Raw genomic sequence first — 24,526 nt, 5'->3', positions numbered from 1 at the left:
ATGTGCATATGACTGCATTAGTGACACATGGATTATGCAACACAAGTAACTTGAGACTTCTTTTCACCCTGGACATTTTTCACATTGTTTGCCATTGTACAGCATTGGTCTCTATTGTTTCTATCTCAAATGTTTTTATCTGAAATTCTATAAAGAACATGGAATAGTTAACGATTTTGTATCGTTTATGAGGGAAATATTCCTTTAAAAAATGCTGAGCTATATTCACTAAAATAAAAGGGTACAATATTCACTAAAAAATTCTTCTCCAAAATAACTTATGGCACCAAGAAAAAACAGATTGAAAAAGTAAGTTTTGCAGGAAGAAAATAATTACTAGCAGCATACACACATTTGTGATGCCTTCATCTTTTCTATTCTTTTCTAGGATCATACTCTTAAGTGGTTTCAGTTCACTATAATGATTCATTATTTGCAAATCTGAAACCTAACGCAACGTAAAGGGCAGGACTTATTGTTAGGTTTAGGTTTCTTTATTTAGTCATGTTTACACAAGAAAACATGAAATTTGCCTTCTCAGTTGCATCTAATAACAGGTAACAGACAGAATGAAATAAAACATAATAATGTGTATTTTGGAGCTGGAAAACAGGTAAGTTTAGTGAATTGCCCAGGGCCAGTGAGTAAGAGGGAGACTTGCTGTTTAAAGCTCAAAATCCTAGCAACTAGGCCAATCTGCCTATCCATGTTTTTAAGGCAGAATCTGACAGATGTTTTTTTTATTTTAATAAAGTAATGACCTGTCACTTTCCAAATACTACTGACTAAGGGCTAACAAACATAAAATGATTACTAAAATAACAGCTCATAATCCTTTAAAAACAAATAGTTATAGATCTGTTCATCTACTGTACTAGTGTAAAGAGGGATGAAAAGATATGTACACAAATAAACAGATATGGTTCTTACCCTTTTCCCAGAAAAGCTGATGAATAATTGGGAGGAGTATTTGAAAATGTGCAACCAGTGCTTGGACTTCTTTTTGTGGACAAATCAAGAACACCGTCTGCAAGTTAAAAATCATAAAGAATATATAAAGATATATTCTAGATTATTATTTAAAATACTCAAAGGCATTGAAAAAGTAGATCCAGCAACATTCTTTCAGCTTAAGGGTGAAAAGGCATCAGTGGAAACTATGGGGAACTGCATTTAAAATTAAGGACAGGAAGCCAGGAAGCAAAGAGTTCTAGAACAAACTCTGAAGACATGTAGTTGAAACAGAAACCTTGACAACTTTTAAGAAGAATCTGTATGAGTCAATGGAACAGCATTGCTATTAGCTAAACAAACAGGCTTGATGGACTGAATGCAAAATTTCTTGCCCCCCACAAAAAACAACACTTATTTTTTTTTCCCCTTTCCCTTCCATCAGCTTGTCGCCGACGATGAGGTCACCAAATGTTACCATCTATACTTTTAATAAAGGTTGTTAAATCTAAACAACAAGGCAATTCAAAGATTGAGAAAGATTTATGTATTGACTGCTACAGGTTCCTCCATAACCATTAATAAATATAGAAACTGGTGGAGAGGTTTCAAATTTTTTGAGAAGTAAAAGCTTTCACAGAATCTCTCACTTCAGGATTTAATGTCAGCTGGAAAAAAAATTGAAAATGCCTATCATCCTCTTTAATGAAATCCCTTTGTGCGTCCAGGTGTCCGTGTGTGTGTGTCTTCTGGTGAAGTGCGCATGCGTGGGGCAAGGTGCGATGCGCGATATTACTGTCAGAGAAAGTTAGAGGCGTTTTACGGAAATAAAAACCAGTATTACTGCGAGAGGAAATTAAAGGTACACAATACAGTGATGCATATTACAGCCACATACAAGCCAGTATTACTGTCAGAGGAGATTAAAAGCATATTACAGATGAGCACGCCTGTATTACCACCAGAGAAAATTAAAGGTATATTACGGACGTACAAGACAGTATTACTGTCACAGAAAATTAAAGACACAAAATACATGGCGGCAGCCCACGAACAACGGTCAGTTCAGCAAGTCTAGCGCCCATTATTGTAACAGGCTAAATGACTAGTTAGGGGATAAAAGAGTAAGCTCTGCAGGCTTAACTTGAACAATCAGGGAGTGCAGTTTTGAAGTTGCTCCAATACCTCCAACCTAGCTGAAAATTTAAGGTCTGCATATAAACGTACAGCCCATCAATGGCCTAAGTGAATTCCCAACTGGAAATATAATGATGATTGCTTACTTCTAGGAAGCTAGGAATTGAAAAAAATAGGGCACTGGCAAAAGCATAGGGGGTCTCTGAAAAACCATGTTAAATGGAATCCTTCTGCCGTATGGGAGTTTGGACTGTTGGGGTTGGGTGTTAACAACTCACTAAACCCTATAATACTCCATCAACCTGGGTAACAAAGAACAAACTGAAGACATATTTTAGAATAGATTACTGGCCTTACAGTTGCAATATGTAATGCTGTATTTCTAACTATACTGCTCAAATCATTAAGGGAACACTTAATCATCACAGTCTAACACCAAGTCAATTAAGCTTCAGGGATATCAATCTGTCCCGCTAGGAAGCATAAGTGATTATGAATCAACTTTACCTGCTTTGGTACAAATGAAAGTGACACAGGTACACAAGACAGGCAACAACAAAACATGCCCCAAAAGATAATGGTTTTGGAGTTAGTGGCCACAGACAACTGCTCTCTTTATCATTCCTGACTGATTCTTCTCCAGTTTTGCTTGTGTCCTTGTCACTACTGGTAGCATAAAGTGGTACCTGCAGCCAAATAAGGTTGCACAGTCAGTCCAGTTCCTCCAGGATGGTACATCCATAAATGCTCTCACAAGAAGGTTTGCTGTGTCTCCCAGCACAGTCTCAAGAGCATGGAGAAGATACCAGTGGATGGGCCATTACATGAGGAGAGTTGGGGGCTGTATGGGCCAGTCAACACCATCAATGTCTTCATCATCTAGGAACTGCCTACACACTCTAGGTACATGAAGCTGGGCATTGTCCTGCACCAGGAGGAACCCAAAGCCCACTGCATCAGCACAAGTTTTCACAATGGCCCTAAGGAATTCATTAGCAGTCAGGGCATTGTTGCCTAGCAAGTTCGGTTCTGTGTGACCCTCCAAGGATATGCCACTCCAGACTCTGACCCACTGCCAAATTGGTCATGCTGGATGATGTTGCAGGCTGCATAACATTCATCACAAAGTCTCCAGACTCTTTCACCTGTTACACATGCTCAGTATGAACCTGCTCTCATCTGTGAAAAGAACAGGGTGCCTAAGGTAGAGCTGCCAATTGCGGCATTCTCTGTCGAATGCCAATTGGGCTGCACAGTGATGGGCTGTGAGCACAGGTTCCACTAGAGTATGTCAGACACTCATGCTACCCTCATGGAGTCTGTTTTTGACAGTTTGGTCAGAAACATGCACACCAGTAGCCAGCTAGAGGTCATTTTGTAGGGTTCTGGCAGTGCTCCTCCTGTTGTTCATCACACAAAGGAACAGATAACAGTCCTGCTACTGGAATGATGCTCTTCTATGCCTCTTGAACCAGCCACCATCGATAACCGTAACAGAGATGAGCCAGGGAAATGAGGACACAAACATCCAGCCAAGGGGTGGGTGCAAAAGCGAGTCAATAATTTTATTTAAAATTATTCCTAAAAAACATGAACAGCACAGTGCACCAATTCTTCAATAAATAATTTAATCCATGAACAGTGTGAATGTGAAGGTTAAAAGTAGTAATAAATATATTCCATTAAAAACAACAAGGTTAAAATCCAGGGACAGTCCACAAAAACTATGAGCCACAATGCTGCCCTTATAAACTTGGCACTCCCCTCCCTTATCCTATTTCAACTTTGCAGAATAAGGAGACACCCACCAACATGTGAAGTCCATTATCACATCCTGGCCGGGATTCCAATTACTCATTGTTAATTTTGACAACACATTTTGATTTAGTTTTAGTGTTAGTCTTCTGACTAAATTACATTTTAGTTTAAGTCACATTTCTGTCATTTTAGTTAATGTTAGTTTTAGTCTAGTTTTATAAATTTTAGAAGAGAAAAAGTAAATATGTTTTATTCAACTAAAAATAAAAATTAGTCAGTCAAAATCAGATTTTTATCTTGCTTAACATATGAATATGCACAGAATATACTGTACCTCTAAACTATTATACTAATTTTACACTAATGAGCCAAACCACATGTAGTGATTGTTGAACATAAATTGAACAGTGATTATTAGATTTATCTACGTGCATATTTTAAATTTATTCTCTGATTGTTTTTCTCCAGCATCTGAAAAATACTGATTAAAACTAGAATCTCTGAAGCCTACAAAAAAACTCAATCAAGAGCCACCTTAAATTCCTTAACGCCTCTCCATCAGAGTGTTTTATTTTGCAAATGTGTCAGTCCGCACAAGCAACAAGCAGCCTATGTTATGATGCGGGTTCTGCTCCATGCTCCCACCACTCTTCTGGGAGCCTCTCAACCCAATACCATCAGTAATGTAACTGGATGAACTGGACAATGAGGACACCATACAAAGCAAGGGGAAGGTGTAAAGTGCAAAAATGCTTTTATTCAATAAAACAAAACCAAAACAGTGTACAGATAAAGTGCACTGCTCAAAACATCAATGCATAAATAATCCATTAAAACAACAAGTAAAGGTTAAAACACCAATAAACAATTCCATTTAAATACAAGGTTAAAATACTGGCTGGAAGCAGTCCCTTCTTTAAAAACCCGGTGCATTCTTTTTTTTGCTGGCGGCTCCCCTGCTTCTCCCATCCGAATATAATATAAGGTGGAGTGGTGGCTCTGAGGCTAGAGATCTGCACTGGCAATCGGAAGGTTGCCAGTTCGAATCACGCAAAATGCCAAAAGGGACTCTGCTCTGTTGGGCCCTTGAGCAAGGCCCATAACCTGCAATTGCTGAGCGCTTTGAGTAGTGAGAAAAGCACTATATAAATGCAAAGAATTTTTATTATTATTATTCGGGCCCTGCAACAGAGGAGTCGCCCTACCTGCAGGTGCAGCTACCTTCTACTCTGGTCTGGTAGCCTTCCGACTCCTGGCTCCGTAGAGCTCCAGCCGGACCGAGACTTGGGTTCCCTAACAGCCAACGGCCAAGGCACTCACGCTGGGTCTCAACTCTCCCAAGTCTCCCTGACTGCCGCTGCCTTCCACGGCGAGTTGTCCACTCTGCCGGTCACTCCTCCAAATTGCTCAGCTGGAGCGACCGCTTTTTTCTGACCCCCATAAGTGTTGGCCTAACACTCCTCCTCAGGGGCTCTCATAACAGCTGCCTACATCAATAAATGAGTCTACTCTCACTCGCTCCTGCACTGGCTCTAATGGCTTCCAGCCTTCCTCTTCTCATTCTTAACCTCTGTTCTTTTATTCAATCTATAATGGCAATGTGGCACAAGTGCAGCGATTTGCAGCTCCTGGCATCAATTATAGACATGGTCGATCCCACATCTGTGTACTTCAGGGCGGAAACGCCCATGCCCGCATCACGCCTGGGAACTGCTGCGGCAACACTACCATGCACCCCTCTTTAAGCTGCAAGTGCGGCAATTATTTAAAAACTGGCCACAGACCTGCTATATCACAACTTGCTATCCCACCCCAAGACTGAGCTAAAGTTCTCCCAGCTCAAGTATCTTTATTGTGGTGTGAGGTGCCTGGAGTTGTATAGGGTAAATAATACTTAGTTTTTTTGGAATACATATATTACATGTGTGTTCCATGTCTACAAAGATCTGTGTAAGTGTAGGATGACACGAAATGCAAGGTAAGAAATGTTGAACACATACCTAAAATAGAAACTTTTTCCATGTTATGCTAATAATGACGTGAAGTATATAATGTGTAAAGATTTTAGTCCAAACATTAAATAAATATGCGCTTTTATTCAAGAATATAGCCAAAGAAAAAAAAAAATTCAATTTACATGTAGCAGCCTGCTACACCCTTCCACCCACCATTCAGTCAGATGAAGGCATTGCCCTGCTGAAATCTTCACAGCTGAAGTCTGTGTTGAAGTGTTTACCTGGCAATGCATTTGTAAGGAATTATATAGGTAATGAAATATTGTGATTTGAAATACATACATTTCATGTGTGTTCCGTGTCTACAACGATCTGTGTAAATATAGAATGAAAGAGGGAATGCAAGACAAGAAATACTAAACACACAGCTAAAACAGAAAATGTTTTCATATGTCATAGTAATAAACACAATTTTGACTGAAGTATAGGATGTGTGAAGACTGAAGCCCAAGTATTCAATAAACACTTTCACAAAAAATGTAACAAGTATGCTTTTATTCAAGAATATAACAGATTTCTAGCATCATATAATAAAAACACACATTTGATGTGAGCCTGCAACATCCTGTGTAAATTTATAGTACTTGTAAATGTTAGCATTGAAGGGATAAAAGCAGACACACAGACGAAGCTCAACCATTTCTTCTTGGTGTCTTGCTGAGCAAACATACACCGCAGTGTCTATGGAAAATGTTACTTTTCCTTGCATATGGACATTCACACCAAGAATAAAACTGAGTAAAAAAATCATTCAAATTCAGTTTTATTCAAGAATAAAATTGAATGAAAAAATTGCTCAAATTCAGTTTTATTCATGAATTCAAAAATAAAATTGAATAAAATAAATTGTTAAATGACATGTTGATGTAAATGTCTGTGTGCTAGGAAAAGTAACATCTTTAACAAATACCATAAATGTACACAGACTCGCATCAAATATATATTTTTATTATATGATAATAATAATAACAGCAGCTCACTACTCAAAGTGCTAAATGCAGAGATGGCGCAGGATTCAAACCTATTGCCTCAAGGTTGGTAAGCAGCAGCTTATCCACAGTGCCATTTGCACAGATCCATGATAGAGCAGAGTGTTACCAGTGTGACAACAAATGAAATGCACAAACACACACGTATGTGAATGTCTTTTGCTTTGTACCAACTGATGATAGTTGGGCTTGAGCAACATGTCAGCATTTTCTGTTTAAGCTGTGTGTTCAATATTTCTTGCCTTGCATTTCCTCTTTCGTTCTATATTTACACATATTGTTGTAGAAATAGAACACACATGAAATATGTCTTTCAAATCATGGTATTTCATTACCTATATAATTCCTCACAAACATATCTCCAGAAAAACACTTCAACCCAGACTTGAACTGTGAGGATTGCATCAGGGTGATGCCTTCATCTGACTGAATGGGGGGTGGGGGGTGTAGCAGGCTGTGTTCTGCTAAACCACACATTTATAACACAAAAGCGGGCTTTTAGCACCGTGATAATAAGCTACAAGCTTCTTGGCATATGTCAGGAAAATATTAGGAGGTCAGGGACAATGAAAAAAAATCATACGCTTCAGTGATTGAAGTCTTAATTGCTATAACTGTTTTGTCACTGCCACAGTGCCCATAAGTGTAAGTGGACGCATGCAAGGTGTGTCACCCGAAACCCTGAACTGAATCCACCAGTTACAAAATGGATGGATATGTGGACAAACAATGTGTAGATGTGCTCATTACAATCAAAGAATGAATGCGAAGCTTCCATACCTTTATCGGGACTGTGTAGGACACTGTATTAAAAGCAATTAATCCCCACGTCACTTCATCTGCTGTAACAAATGCGTGACACTACAAGTGCATGACTGAGTGCATTTGATTGCGCTTTAAAAGCTGCACAAATCTGTTTCTTTAGCAATTTGTAAAGGGATAAAACTGGCAATAACAAAATCTAGCAAGTGTCTGTGTGCAAGCTCTTTTTTCATTAACAAATACATTTTCCTCAATCACAGTTGACACATTAGTATTAGCAGGGTGAACGAGAGCCAGAGGTAACAGTATAACAGTATTGGCATTGGGCAAGTCGTCATTTGATTATATGCCTTTACATGAATCTCAGGATGGCGTGCCTCTAGAAGCCTCTTTGGTATGTGTTCTTTCCTGTGTGGTTCTTTCCACATGGCTTACACTGTGTTTCATTTTCGTTGTTGCCTCTCCAGTGCACCTGTTATCACTTTCATTTGCACCAAAACAGATGAAGTTGATTCATAATCTCTTATGCCTCTTAACTGGACCGATTGATATCACTGAAGCATAACTGACTTGGTGTTACACTGATGATTAAGTGATCCCTTAAATTTTCTGAACAGTGTTGTTTACTGTTGTAGATTTGCTATTATACTCCGTATTTAAATTGCATCAATTGGGGATGCTTCCTTTACCCTCTAGGACCCCGACTGCAAACTTTTATTATGTAACGACTACAAATCCATTTTGAGTTTTAAAATGTTGTTGGTTAAGCCAACTTTGCTTATTACAGTATTGCTTTTAGATCTTTCCATTAGGTTTCAAGGCATATTATAAATTACCCCTTCTACACAAAAATAGTCATGAAGATGATTCATTGTCTTCCTCTACAATAATTACTTGTAATATGTGTAATATTCTGAGGTATATTTCTGTCCTAATAATAATAAAAGTATTACTTAGTCTAAATGACCAAAGTAAGATCACTGTCTAAGAGATATGAACTTCTATTTTCCTTAAAGGTTACTTTAGCTTAAGTCTCTAAACTCTGTCCCTTTTATTCATAGCTGTCAGCATGTCACATTAACTTTTTTATATAAAATTACTGGACATTGTTTGTTTACGAAGTGTTACTCTTGTGTTTTTTGTCATTAAAATGCTATATTATATGTGTCTATAGACCTTCTTTGATGTTTATTTCTTTGCAAAGAAGGACAAACATCAGCATCACATCCTACTTCTCCCTCATCTCATTTATGAGCATGTAACTTCAAAAAGGTTAATTTGACAGGCAGGATTTTATCCAGTAATAACAGAGGGATGTTTCAGCTCTTAAGCATTATCACGTTTGTCTTCCCATGTCATGCACAGTATATCATAAGGCAATTTGAAAGTGAATGCTTCAAGGTCTTCCTTTACTTACCCCATCTATTGGATTGCCTACTTGTAAATCAGAAACATTTTTTTTTCCCCAACTGTATCCACAAATTGTCCAGGCTCAAGTTATTGCTTATCTTTGTGCTACAATACCTACTGACCTAGAGATATTGAAAGGGAAACAAAAGTGATTCCTTGGCTAAATTTACTAAATTCCACTGAGAGAAACAGACAAATCTTCAAATATCTGCCACAGCCTTTTGAGTGGAATGCTATTTGCAAGAATATATATATATATATATATATATATATATATATATATATATATATATTAAATGGTGATTAGGGTGAGGATAACTTTTTTCTTTTAATGTACTTTTGGCAAGATTTTTATTTGTCATGTATTATTCTAGTATGTTGTCAATTTGCACTGCACAGGGGCAAGGTTAAGGGGTCGGGGGTAAGTTAAGGAGTTTTTCATATAATGCAAGTGATTTTTTTTCTTTTTTTATCTTGCTTTCTTCAGAGTACTGCACCCTCCACACATCCTTCTGCTGATACCAGCATAGGAAAGACATCCCCACCCATAATTACAACAGCGCAAGTGAGCAGAGAGCTGAGGAGACTTCGTGCCAGCAAAGCAGCGGGTCCAGATGGAGTATCGCCACGACTGCTGAAGGTCTGTGCATCGGAGCTGGGGGGTCCTCTACAGCACATCTTCAACCTGAGCCTGGAACAGGGGAGAGTCCCGAGGCTTTGGAAAACATCTTGTATCACCCCAGTCCCAAAGGTATCACGTCCTAGTGAGCTGAATGACTTTCGGCCTGTTGCTCTGACATCACATGTGATGAAGACCATGGAGAGGCTGCTGCTTCACCACCTTAGGCCACAGGTTCAACACGCCCTTGACCCTCTGCAGTTTGCATATCAGGAGAAGGTGGGAGTGGAAGATGCCATCATCTATATGCTACATCGATCCCTCTCTCACTTGGACAGAGGCAGTGGTGCTGTAAGAATTATGTTTCTAGACTTCTCTAGCGCCTTCAACACAATCCAACCTCTGCTCCTTAGGGACAAGCTGACAGAGATGGGATTAGATTCATACCTAGTGGCATGGATCGTGGACTATCTTAAAGACAGACCTCAGTATGTGCGTCTTGGGAACTGCACGTCTGACATTGTGGTCAGCTACACAGGAGCGCCACAAGGGACTGTACTTTCTCCGGTCCTGTTCAGCCTATATACATCAGACTTCCAATACAACTCGGAGTCCTGCCATGTGCAAAAGTTCGCTGATGACACTGCTATCGTGGGCTGTATCAGGAATGGGCTGGAGAAGGAGTATAGGGACCTAATCAATGACTTTGTTAAATGGTCCGACTCAAACCACCTACACCTGAACACCAGCAAAACCAAGGAGCTGGTGGTGGATTTTAGGAGGCCCAGACCCCTCATAGACCCAGTGATCATCAAAGGTGACTGTGTGCAGATGGTACAGACCTATAAATATCTGGGAGTGCAGCTGGATGATAAATTAGACTGGACTGCCAATACTGATGCGCTGTGCAAGAAAGGACAAAGCCGGTTATACTTCCTTAGAAGGCTGGCTTCCTTCAACATCTGCAATAAGATGCTGCAGATGTTCTATCAAACAGTTGTGGCGAGCGCCCTCTTCTACGCAGTGGTGTGCTGGGGAGGCAGCATTAAGAGGAAAGACGCCTCACGCCTGGACAAACTGGTGAGGAAGGCAGGCTCTATTGTTGGCATGGAGCTGGACAGTTTAACATCTGTGGCAGAGTGAAGGGCGCTCAGCAGGCTCCTATCAATTATGGAGAATCCACTGCATCCACTAAATAATGTCATCTCCAGACAGAAGAGCAGCTTCAGTGACAGACTGCTGTCACTGTCCTGCTCCACAGACAGATTGAGGAGATCGATCCTCCCCCAAACTATGCGACTCTTTAATTCCACCAGGGGGGGTAAACGTTAATATTTAACATTATACATAGTTATTGTCTGTTTTTTCACCTGTATTATTATCATTCTTTAATTTAATATTATTTATTGTATCAGTATGCTGCTGCTGAAGAATGTGAATTTCCCATTGGGATTAATAAAGTATCTATCTATCTATCTATCTATAGAGTAGGTGAGTTTGTACTGCTTTCTTTTCAATATACTGCCAATTTGAAAGGGGTGGTGATGCTTTTTTTCCCTCCATATTGTATACCCATGTGTATGTGTTCCAAATTACTTAACAGCTCATAATACTGTTATAAATAATTTGTGTATTTATACATATAACAATATGTGCATCTCTACTTACATACACAAACATTTATAAACAAATACATATATACAGACAAGACACAGACACACATATCCACCCACCCATTACAAACAGCCACTGAGGGAGGGTGAGGATATGTTACTAAGGACACCATGGCAGTGTGAAAGCTGCAAACTGCCAATGTATGCGCATTTAGACTGAAATTGTTCTATACAGTGTCACATATCATCATTAAGTTCATAAAATTTTTTATTGTAAATAAGTTTTTTAGAACCACTTTTATAATTGGGGTGTGAAACTGGGTTTGGCATATATTTTATTAAACAAGGTTTTGTTTTTTTTGTGCTTTTTTCTTTACACTTTTGCTGAAGTCTGCTATGCATTATTCATTCTTACCAGGGTATTATTCTGATCATTTCAAGCATTCCTGATCTTATTCCACTACCAGAGAAATTACAAATCAAAATGTTTTGAACTTATTTTTGGAAAGATATTTCTGAATTTTGCAACAATTAAGGCGGTGAAACAGTCTTTTTTGTACTTAGCCATATAGGCATGCATTTTATGCTGTCTATGCAGTGATTAGAACAACACTTAATAATCAATGTACTTTTTTTGGTAAAAACTGAGATTGCAACTTTATTGTGCTGTAATTTAATTTCACAACATACTTTCTTCACAAGATGTGCTGTACATATACTGGAAGAGCAATTCCTGGCCACCATTTAGATATATAGTACATATGCTTCAGTTAAGTATGTTCATAATGTAGTCATTTTTTTGGATATGAATATTTAATAATATTTACATATATTTACACACTGTATATATATCATTTTATGTTTAGAAGCTCATTCTAACACGTATGGCAATAACAAAAACATTCAAAGTGCATTTTGTTTGGTAAAAATCTGAATGAATTTTGCAAGTTATGGTATAGTAATTTATAAATAAAACAATTTTCTCCAGATTATTTTTCAGAATATTTGTAACGTCTGCTCTTCATTTTGCGTGCAGAAAATGTAAACTGAGTTTAGTATGAAGAATTTATGAAATCAAAGTTGCAGGAAATGGACAGAGCGAAGTCTGAGTTTAAAGCATTAAAAAAAAAAAAAAAGTTTGGTTGTTGGGTTTGTATCTGATATGGCCTAGTTTTGGGGCATATATTTATATTAATGACAATTCTTGCTATTTTAATTTAAAATATAGTGAGGAAAAGTTTTTAGTTATTGTTAGATAAAATGATATACCCATATCTTTATGACTGAATTAATGCATTGCCCAATTATTTTTTTCTAAAAAAAAAAAAAAAAAATTGTAACTTTAGGACGGCTTCAAACAGCATGAAATTCAGTAGCTAGAAATCTGGCAATGAGTAAACCAGGTTGTTTTAAAAACCATACATACAGACAGGGCTGGAGAGTCAATGTCAAAAGAGCTAAAATCATGCAGTTCTTTGTAATAGATGATGGGGTGTTATTTGTACATCAAATTTAAATGTTTGACTGCACATAAAAATATTCTGGAATTATTAACAATAAAACCAATAAAATCCTAATCCACACTATACATCTGCAGATGAGAAATTGATTTATTATCTAAAGCTACAAAACAAAACCATTTTCACTGTCAGGAATGGTCCAAAGCCTTTTAGAAATTTGACAATAACTCACTTAATGCTGTTCTGAAATAAAGATACTGTACAGAGTCTTTCCTTATCTCATTGCTGTCTCAGTATACAAAAGGAACTACCTAATACATTTTAAATTGCTTTCTGAACTGGGCTGGGTAGGAGAGTTAGATTTATCTTAATTTATTTCAATTTTAAACAAAAATGTTCGGAATGTTTTGTTAATTGTATTCTTGACTGACTGTGTTCTTCCTATTCTAACATGATTTAAAAATTAAAAGAAAGCTACAACAAGAATAACCACCATCATCAATACAGCATAACTTTCCAGAAAAGAGTAAGGCGCAGGTTATTATTCAAACCAAATAAGTAAATGATCACTTTTTCTATTCATTCAAAAATTATCAAATCAATGCACACCATACATATATGTACAATATGATTTGATTAATTTATTTATGTGATAAAGCCAAGAGGCTGACACCCATAGTTCTTGCACAGACTACTACATATGCTTCATGTTTTGTTCTTTTAAAAATTGTTAAGTGTTATTTGTTAATAGTTTCCTGAAAAATACTCCAACTTAACGTTTACCAAATTTTTCTTAACTGCTGTAAACAAAACCATTTGCTAAACAAATTATCATGGAGAAAACACCTAAATAACACTGCAATGAAAAACTTGATTACATTCAGCTAATTCATTCATGAAACATGTAAAAGACATGGGAGTTCTGTGAAGATCAAAAGTTATTATTCACAGTTATTATTATAATAATAATTTTAGTTATTATTCATAGTTATTAAATTTCTGTTTAAAAAAAAAAAGTAAACTAATTTGAAAGGCAAAATCTGACATTCAAATATAAACAAAAGATTGTTTGCTTTCTACACACACTAATGTTGGCCTTGTGTTACTTCACACCTCTCCGTCAGCATCTTTTGTGTTGCAGATGCGTCGATCAACACAAGCAGCCTGCTATACCACCTCCAACCGCCGCAGAAAGTGCAAAAAGATTCTCCCAGCTCAAGCCTTGATTATCTGGGAGTTAGGTACCTAGAGTTCTATAGGGAATGTGTGTTCTGTTTCTACAACAATCTATGTAAACACATCGTTAAAACAAACTTTTTCATGTTTTAGTAATAAATGACCAAATGCAGACATGAACTGTATCATGTAATATCAAATAAACACTTTCACTTAAAGTGCAAGGACAGCTTCAGTGGTGCGGCAGTAAGAATTCCGTGTCCTTCCTGCATTTATTGTTTTGAGTAGTGAGCTGCTCTTATTGTTAGTATTATAGAATAAAAACACACATTTGATTTTATTCTGTAACAGCTGGTATACATTTATGGTACAGGGTGAGCCAAAAAGAAGTATCATATTTCAAACGTTTATTCTATAAAAATGCTACAAGTTAAAATAAATTTCATTATGACACAAGAAAGGGTATACAAAATAGATTTTTTCCTGTGTTTTAAAAATGATGTCTTCAAGGTGGTGGCCATCATTAGCGATACATTCTTCGAGATGATTTCTGAACGCTATCATGAATCTTTTGGCCATTTCAAGGGGAACAGTGGCGATTTTGTTGCAAATACCTTCCTTGAGGGCTTCAAGGTTTTGAGGTTGGTGTGTATATACCTTCAACTTCAGATAGCCCCACAAGAAGAAATTGCACAGAGCGAGATGAGGCGAATGTGAAGACCACCAGACATTGCCGTGCAGGGAGGTCAGCTTCCCCGGAAACATCTCCCGCAAACCTTGCATGGATCTCCACGCCGTATGAGCTGTTGCTCCATCCTGTTGAAACAAGGCATCCACCACATCCATTTCTTCCAGTTGGGGCTGCAAAAAATTTTTCTAGCATTTCAATGTAATTTTCCAAACAGTGCCATCTTTCACCTTTACGTGTGGCGCAGCTGCATTGTTCTTAAGTGTGACTGGACTTTTCTTGTGGGTTTCTGTTCTTTCTCCGATGTAGAACTCTCATCCTCATCTGAGTTCACCTCTGTAATACCACATCTTTATCTGAAAACTAACAGTGTCAGATTTTATTTGTGAATATGACTAAAGGAGAATAAAACTGAATAAAAAAAAAATGCTGAATTTTATTAGTACCATAAAATTATACCAGCTGTTACAAACTCAAATCAAATGTAAGTTTTTAATCTATAATAGTAACAATAAGAGCAGCTCACTTGTCATTAGTACTATAAAATGCATGTTTGTTTTAGTTATGTGTTCAACATTTCTTGCCTCGCATTGTCTGTTATGCTACTGTACTGTACTGTAAGTAGTCTGTCTGCATTTCCAGTATAATGCACCATAACGTGGAAGTACAGGCAAGACTGGAGAAAAGAAAAATGTTCAAATGACATAGCGTTTTCAAATAGTGATGCTTTCATGTATGAATGTGTGTGTGCGTGCGCGAGAAAGGCCGAGACAGATTCGATGTAATTCAAGTGGTTACTGGAATTTAGAATAAACACGTTTGCAAAAGTATAACGAAACAAGTGTGCTTTTATTCAAGAATGAAACTGAATAAGAAAAAATTCAAGTGACAACAAGATACCAAGCAGACATGATTCACCAACATTTGTGTGTCTGCTCAAACCCATTCAGCGATATCTTTTATAGATAGCAAAACTTTACACCGGCTGTTACAGACTGAAATCAAAGGCTTCTTCTTTTTGGGCGCATGCACCATCAGCATGACACTGCCAGATCTAAACACTAGCGTAGCGAATTGCTTGTGTACTAAAATGACTTTAGCTGCAGGCGGAAGTCCCATTTTACTTTATGGTGCCAAACAGACTTGTGTTGCGATGCAGCAGTCTATTAGCCAGCAAAAGTGCTGTGAAGACACTATCTGTTGTTACAGTTCTGCCTTTGTCCAGTCTGAAAGCAGTCACAGGACATCGTATCTTTGATAGCCGGTTCAAAAAATAGTTCTGAGAAGGCATTAATCACAGTACGAACTGTGGTCATTGCTGCTCCTGTGAAAAGAATGGAGATAAACAACATCAACTCAGAGAGGGAGAGGCAAGTTTGTTGTACTACATGAATGTCACTAAGCGAATAAAACTAAATAAAAAATAAATAAAAAAAAAGCTTTTACAAGTAGCCAAAATTTACACCGGGTGTTACAGACTCAAATCAAATGGATGCTTTTATTATATTATAGTAATAATAATAAATTGCAGCTCACTACTCAAAACAGGGAGCACCGGGACTCGAACCTGCAACTTTTCAGTTATAAGACAACAGCTTATACCTCTGAAACACACAGGAATATGTACGAACTTTCTGTCGATTGACATTTGAGCTTGGATTTGTAACTCATTGATAGCAACATGTAAATTGAATTAATTTTTTTTTTTACTTTGGTTATATTCTTGAATAAAAGTGCACAGATTTATTTGACATTTGGACTAAAGTCTTCACACATTATACACATCATGTCATGATTAGTATAACATGGGAAAAGTTTCTCCTTTAGGTATGTGTTCAGCATTTCTTTCCTCACATTTTATTTCTTTTCATCCTACACTTATTCATATCTTTGTAGACATGGAACACACATGAAATGGATGTGTTCCAAATAATGATATACTGTATTATTTACCCTATACATCTCCAGGCACCTCACATGCAGATAAGGAGCCTTTGTGTCCGAGTTGAGCTCTGCCTAGGGGGGTGGGGATTTGGGTGGAGAATGGGACAGAAGGCTGCTTGCTACTTGTGCTGGTCGACACATTTACAAAACAAAAGACGCTGATGGAGAGATGTGAAGAAATTTAAGATGGGCCGGGATTAAAAGTTTTTTCATAGGCTTCAGGGATTCTAGTGTTAACCAGATCATTGCAGACATGGAACACACATGAAATGCATGTGTTCCAAATAACAATATATTATTTACCCTATACAATTCCAGACCTACCTCACACCCAGATGAAGAGACTTGAACTGGGAGAACTTCAGCTGCATTTGTGAGGAATGGGATAGCAGGCTGCTTGCTGCCTTTGCTGATTGACACATTTGCAAAACAAAGACGCTGATGAGGAGATGTGAGGGGAGTTAAGGTGGTCCAGAATTACGACTTTTTTCGTAGGCTTCAGGGAGTCTAGTGTTAAAGTATTAATTTTGGTATTTTTACAATTAAACTATACCCCTCAGGTGTTAACTCTTCATTTTTAATTAACAAAATGAAATTCTGTAGGCTATTCTTCAGTGACTATACTAAAATAAAATTTCCTTAAAATACATACATTAATATGTACAAAAATATTTATTCATAATGCATATGCTTCTCACAGTTACAAGATGCCATATTGTTTCATTTTTCTATTATGTACCTATCTGAAATAAAGCTTAATTAAAACAATTAGTTTTCACAATTTCTCTAACAAAAAAAAATGGTTTTATTTACTAAGCAGTAATTTCAAATTCATTTTTATTCCTTTTCTCCAATTAAAAATGTAAGCTACTAAACTTAACACAAGCTCACCATCCAAGTTCAAATGACACCTGTTTTAATTTAAGGACAAAATAAAAAGGTCTGAATTTATTAAAGTAGTTTTCTTGCCATTTGTCTAACTGCATAGGATGACTCCTTATATTCCTTCATCTCAGTTCATTACTCCATTTTTTTTTAACATAAAGGTTAATATTCCAGTCGTCTTTCACTCATTGCTAAAACAAACCTCGTCTTCCTGAACTTTGTTTACATTACATGAAGTTCACGTCAAAAAACACTGATCAACTACCATAATACCTCAAATAAAGGAGCACTGCAACTAAATTGACAAAGCTTAGAAAAGCAGTGGCTAAAAAAATATTTTTTGTGATCGGACAATTTACTGATCACCAAACAAGTCTTTTGTAGTGGAAATTGGCCGATTTAGATCTACGATTGATAAACTGAAGCATCCCTAGTGAATATCGATATGGTTAGACCTTAAAGCCAGAAGACTGGTGATGGTACAGTCTGTCTATCTTTAATATAAGCAAGACAATTTGTATCTCACAAATTAATAGTAGTAAATGTTGCACTGTAATTATCCTTTTGAACTCAGTCCTCACAATTTTTATTTAGCAGATATTTATATTCACAGCAACTTAAAAACTCTGCAAAATGAATTTGGGCGTTTATACTTTGCTAACTTAAACTTAATAGTTTCCTGGCAAAGAGAAAACTTTAAAACCAAATTACAACAGGTGTAGGATATAGTTATTAATAATAGAAATAATAAAATAAAAAAAAACACCTAGTGTAAGGCGGATATAGTGTGCGGCTCAATTAGATAAGTTTGTAATGCAGGACACCAGTTGAATTCTGCAGGTTGAGCCAGCTGTCAAGGAATGCAAGGAAAGATTAAACTAAATTTGAGTCCTTTTTTCTACTTTACATATGCAGGAAAAATGTAATAAGGGTGGACTGAGTGTTTTTAATGATGCCTCACTGTTTTGGGCAGTATGAATCAAGCCAGCAGTCATGCAAGATTGAGACTAATTGTATGATACCATGTCCTCGCAGAGGTATAATAAAGAGCCATTTCAGTGTCAGTAAAGTGGGGATTTAAAGCATTATGATGAAAGGAAAAAAAAATTGACAGTTACTTTTAATTTGCCTTTATTAGAATATAGTGGCATAAAATAGCCAAGCATCTCAGGTTTAAGAGAGAACTAGAACACGGATCAGATTAAGATACTTTTAATTGTACCTGAGAAGTGTTTAAAATCTGCTATGAGCACACCTGTACAATGAAAAGCTACATTGTGAAGGTGTACAGCTGTTAAGTTATTATTAATCAATATAACAATCTAGCACAGGGGTGGCCAACTCTGATCCTGGAGAGTCACATTGGCTATAGGTTTTCATTCTAACCATTTTCTTAATTAGTGACTAGTTTTTGCTACTAATTAACTTAATTTATTTGCTATTAAGACTCAGACCCTTTAAATCAGGGCTGAGCAATGTCGGTCCTGGTCCGGCAGTGGCTTCAGGTTTTTTGTTCCAACCTGATTGCTTCATGAGAAATCATTCATTGCTGAACAAGCACTTACTGCTCAAATGACTTTTTCTGGTACTGATTCTTGAGACTCCAATTTCAAATGCCTGCGTTTTTTTAGCTACCCTTTTAATATGATTAATTTTTATGACAAACATTTCTGAATAAGTCGTTATCTGACCAAATTTGGCTATACTCTGCATCACTTATATATTTTCACAGTTCAATGATCTTCTTTCAGTTTTTGTAAAATGTTAACTGTTTTCATGCCTTTTGCAATAATTGCACTATTTAATTCTTTTCACCTTCATAAAGACCTTTATTGCTCCCCTTATTGCATGAGAACTGCAAGTTGCTTAATAACATGGAACAATGTCATTAGTTTCCCATCAATAATGACCACCTACTAACAAACGTCCCACCGTGTCGGATACTTATTTAAAAATATGAGAAATAAAAGCAAAAACCTCCATCAATAAAGTAAAATGTTTACATTTAATAAAATCATACTGTTGTCAATTGCATAATAATTTAGAACACAGTGTACAATTAAATGTCTGCTCTTGCCTTTGAATAAAAACTTTATTCAAATAAATTCAAATCATATTCGATTAGTGACATTCAAACTCACAGCCCTATTTTATCTGCATTTTTAAGTAGTACTGCACGAGTCACAAGTATTTCATGTTATACAGACACACCGGGAGAAAAATGTGAAATTAGTTATAGTATAATTAGATGTACCACCTATAATTGTTAACCTACATTTAAATATTCCATTTTTAATATGAATATTCAAATTTTAAATTTTGATTAATTTGATAGCCCTAGGCTCTTCAGTTTCTTTCCATTGGTAAGGGAGCTATTGGGAAACAATCAAGAAAGGAAGTTATTATAAAACCTATTAAATAAAATATAATCCCATATGACAAAACTCATGACACAAGTACTTTGACATATTCTTTTTGTAAACCTGAATAATACAGGCAGGTGAATGGGACATTACTGAGTAGTCACGTTTCTGAGGGTAGAAACCTCTTGCAACTATGAATTAAGGAAAGAACTGAAATTTATGTCAGCTGAAGTAAAACCCAACAAGTATAGCCGCCATGTTGACAAGTCTTCTGCAGCAAGCACAATATTTTATTTAAATATAACACGGTCAAAAGCAATGAGTGAAATTCAATTACCTTGGTCACTAGATTCAGTCTCAACCTTTTTGACAGTAAGATCAAGAGGAGAATCTTGGTCAGCCATGAGAAGCTTGCTGAGCACAGGATTCTCTGCAGGAGCAAATGAGGATGTTTTCGGCAGGCTTTGGTCCTTGGTGCCGTTGGGCTGGATGGAGTCCTGAGGAGAGCTGGTTTTTGAGGTATATTCCGCAGCGAACTGTCGAATCATTCGCTGCATTATCTCACGAGCCACTAAAGGAATTTTTGGATCAAAGACCCTGGGGACATCTATTAAAATAAATAAAGAAGAATTAAGATACAAATTAAGATATCTAAGAAAATAATTGTATAACCAATTATGTGAATAACATGCATATAAATTTATAGAATTAATCAGGCATAATATAATCCAATAAATACTTAATCCAAAAACATTTCACCTTTAGGTAAAGAATATACTAATATCTACTCTGGGGAGAAATTTAGCTTTTTTACAGAAGCCCTTTAAGTAAATGCATAAACAGATAGATACAGTAAATAAATACACATGCATACACACACAATGGTCTAAATACACCACAAAATGAATAAAAACAAAATGAAATTGTTAATATTTTAAAAGTGATTATAATCATTGTTTCGTGTAAGAGATAATCATACAAACTTACTTTAAATGAAAGATCAAAGAGCAGCTAATGCTTTATTTTACAATTAACAGTAAAGTAAATTGGTCCAACTACAAAATAAGTAAGTTATTCAAAAACTGTTCATGTTAAAGCCTCATTCAAAAATGTGCACGTTACATACTATAGGTTAAACTTTGAGCGCCACAAATAGAAAATTCCACACCAGGGGTTTCCTTTAAAAACTTACATTCGAGTGTGGAAGTATGCATATGCCTAAAAAGTGAATGTGAATTACATGCGTACAGATTTATTCATTCAGAAAAGGCAGCAGGATGGGAGTGGGGGAAATCCCTTGAAGCTTAGTGTGAGAAGAAGCATCAACACATAATTGACAATTTTGACATTTGTGTGACGTTTGTGAAACAAACAGCTCTACTTAACAACGAAGCAGCATTTCACAAGTTCCATGTGGCACTGTTAAACTTGCAGATGACTTGTGCATTAATCGAACGTCACTGCTTAAGGCTAATAAAAGCAGCATCATTTTCACTGGGCCCGTTTACTGCAAAAGGAGTTCAGTAATGCTTCGCTTATGTTAGTAAATCTGAACACTGCTGTAAATTACCATTTTAAATTGGAAAAAAAACAGGTTGTTTATGTATGTACATGTACACCATACGAAAACTGGATGTAATGTCAGATTAGTCGGTTCATGGCTTCCAGCTGAGCGGGCACAATGGAGTGAACGTTGGCTGAGATATCCCTGACCTGTCTGCCAGTTCCCTGATGAAAAACCAAACGAGTTCTTCAGTGCAAATAAGTAGCATCCAATATATACATCAAATTTATCACTTTTGAGGTTTAATAGGATTGTCACATCAGAAGTTATAACAGCAGCTCAGTGATATGAATTGTTATATGTGTGAGTTGTCATTTAGCTGATTTGGCTGCATTTCGCTACTTGTTCAAAGGTGTTCTTAAGATATCTCATTATGTATATGCAAGTACACTAAAGTCCGAAAAGATCAAAAATCTGAAATACTTCTCGTCCCGGGCATTTTGGATTAGGGGTGATCAACCTGTACTAATGTCCTATTCTAGATAAACAATGTTTTCTCTTTTAGCAGCTATAGTATCATTGACTTTGTTTTGCAAATACCTCTTTAATATACAAAGTCTCACTGAAATTCATAAGAACAAAAGTAATTTGACAAATGAGAACATCAGCCAGCCTATTAAGCTCAATTTTTTAGCTAGTAGCCAAGATGTCTTAGCATCCTATCCAGATTCTTCTTAAAGGTTCTCGAGGTACAACTACATGACATGACAAGGTTGTTTGTCCCAGATTCCCACAACTCCTTTTGAAAAGAAAGGTTTCCTGTCTTCAGTCTTAAATGCACTTCCACTTAATTTCCCCTAGTTTTCTCAAGTATGCCATTCACCATTTAGCTGAAAGGACTCTGCTGGATCTATTTTACCAATGCCTTTGACAATTATAAAAACATAGTTCCAGATTTCCAGGGAGGCTCCTCTGCTTGAGATGAAACAGGATTAATTCTCCGGGTCTGTCAAAGTAGGACATGTCCTTAAGTCCAATGATATACGGTACATGGCTGGTCTTCACTGCACAGCTTCATGTGCTGCTCTCTCTCTCTTTTTTTTTTTTTATAGCATGACCACCATGGGTCTCATTTGTAAAACTTTGTGTGGATTAGTTCTTGAAAATATGCACATGCCACAAAAATAAGAAAACGCAACTTAAAAATCACAAAGTCTTATATGCGAGTATGTGAACACACATCGAAACCCACCCAGTTGGTACCCTTAAACCACCATTGATGGACCATCAACCTAGCACATATATAATGAAATAAATTACCTGTAAGGCTTGACAATGTCAAATAAGATAAAAGAGGCAAAAACTCGTCTCATCTCAGAAGCTAGGGCAGGCAAAAGAACCTTTATTTGGAGGCCTAAGCACTTGTGTCAGCAATACGTTGGAGTTGGGTCTGACATTAAAGTAAAGGTGAAGAAGTGGAATGGTCATCACTGGCAAAGTGTAAGTGAAACAAGAGTGGGGAAAGTACATCTAAGCTCTCTTGATTTTGATCTGCAAAGGGCTTCTATAATCTGAAATGCCTTATTATGAAATGTCATGCCAGAGCAGTCTAGAGATAGAGATGTGGCAGTTGAGATAGCTGCAAAGGAATCAGATAAAAAAAAATTAATATATGCCTTCGAGTGAAATTACCATTATAGTGCAAAATACACAATCGTAGGTAGGTAGGCCTTTTTAATTATTTGTTGTTGAGTTTATTATGAATACATATTCTACTGTTTAATGATATGTTTTAATATTCTATACTAATGTATGGTGTCATTGGGTATTTTGAAAGATGTTTTTAAATAAAACTATTATTATTATTATTAGGTAGGTGGGACATCTGGCTCTATATCGACAAGGTCAGAGTGTGGAAGATTATTAAGCTGTGCCACGTTATGTAGCACAGAGAATGCAATCACAATGTTATAGATCTTCTTTCGCTAGTACAGCAGCCTTCCACCTAACTTGTCAAGACACTGCCCCATCAACTTGGAGTCCTATGGTACACACCCCAGCTGAGTGTGCAAAGATATGCAAAGCATTATAGTTTCTCTTCTCTGTGCTCCGAGAGTCAATGAAATGTGTCCGGAATCTGTGTCTGAGTGAGTAGCCACCAACACATGGTACAAGTATTGAAATGATTACTGTAACAAAAAATTGTACAGAGTATATGAAATACTGACAATTCAGGCATATTTCAGATATTACAGTTGATGTGAAAAGGGGAGTCGCAGCCCACTGCCTGTTTATTCTGTTTCAGACAATATTACAAAAACTGCCCCCTGTGTGATGGTCAGGCAGTGATGATGCTACTATGCCAAGTACGTCTTTGTGTGCTGGTTGCACACACACCTATGCCTCGGAAACCACTGGGAAGCCATCTGGCTGTGTGCTGATGGACTGTTCTGCAGTCACAAAAAATGTATTAGTGGATGCTGTAAGAGATGTGGCCAATGAACTAAGGAATACAAGGGCTGTACTATGTGATGCTGAACACAAATGAAATGAATTGGTTAAAAAATAAATGCTGCATCTGATTAGCTGTTTTTACATTCAGCTAATTACATTCAAACGAAGCTGTAACATTGTCTGATCTGGCTGATCATTTGGTGGGTCAGGTTCTTCATAGCACATCTGTTCAGGAGCATGCTTGCACACAGACATATTTTCTGTGCACTATAGAGCAGTACATTAATAGAGTGGAAATGTTTTCTATTTACATAAGCAAATTCATTATCTGAAGGTGCCTTTATAGTGTAGTGATGGCACCAAGCGTCACAATGGACAAATTCTCTACTCTTTACTTTGAGGTGACTCCATACCCTTAAAAGGACTGCTTGCCTTTTGCCGTACTAGTTGGAAAAAGAACCTAGGATGGTGCGGAGCTGTTCTTTTCATAGGTTTCCAGCTATATATAATGTAATGCCAGCTCATCCTTTTGGTGGTTCATTCCTGGCTGATGCAACTTGTCCGACATTGTTACAAGAGCGACATGTGTGCAGTTAACTGCTCCAATTACATTTGGGAAAACGGACGTTGCTGCGAAATGCGCTATTATGCTTTTCAGTTCAGCCACATTTTAAGGAAATCTTATTTATCTGAATGACACGTGGATAATACCATCCTATACAGCTGGCATGGTATGACTCAGTGATGAATCGCACCAGTGTTTCTGCTTAAGAAAATTACTGAATTTATTGCATTGGC

The 24,526-nt window shown here is 36.9% G+C and overlaps 1 protein-coding gene across 1 annotated transcript in view; it reads right to left on the bottom strand.

Moving 5' to 3' along the window:
• Window positions 1-24,526, bottom strand: part of lcor (ligand dependent nuclear receptor corepressor) — a 238,291-nt gene that overhangs the window by 8,093 nt on the left and 205,672 nt on the right. The window contains 2 exon segments of the mRNA XM_051922452.1: window positions 931-1,027; window positions 20,108-20,377. Of these exon segments, the coding sequence (XP_051778412.1) occupies window positions 931-1,027; window positions 20,108-20,377 (367 nt within the window).

The sequence above is a fragment of the Erpetoichthys calabaricus genome, chromosome 2 (assembly GCF_900747795.2).
Source record: "Erpetoichthys calabaricus chromosome 2, fErpCal1.3, whole genome shotgun sequence".
In the NCBI taxonomy this organism is placed as follows: domain Eukaryota; kingdom Metazoa; phylum Chordata; class Cladistia; order Polypteriformes; family Polypteridae; genus Erpetoichthys; species Erpetoichthys calabaricus.
Note: the sequence above shows the minus strand (reverse complement) of the source record. Positions and strands in the feature narration are given on the sequence as shown.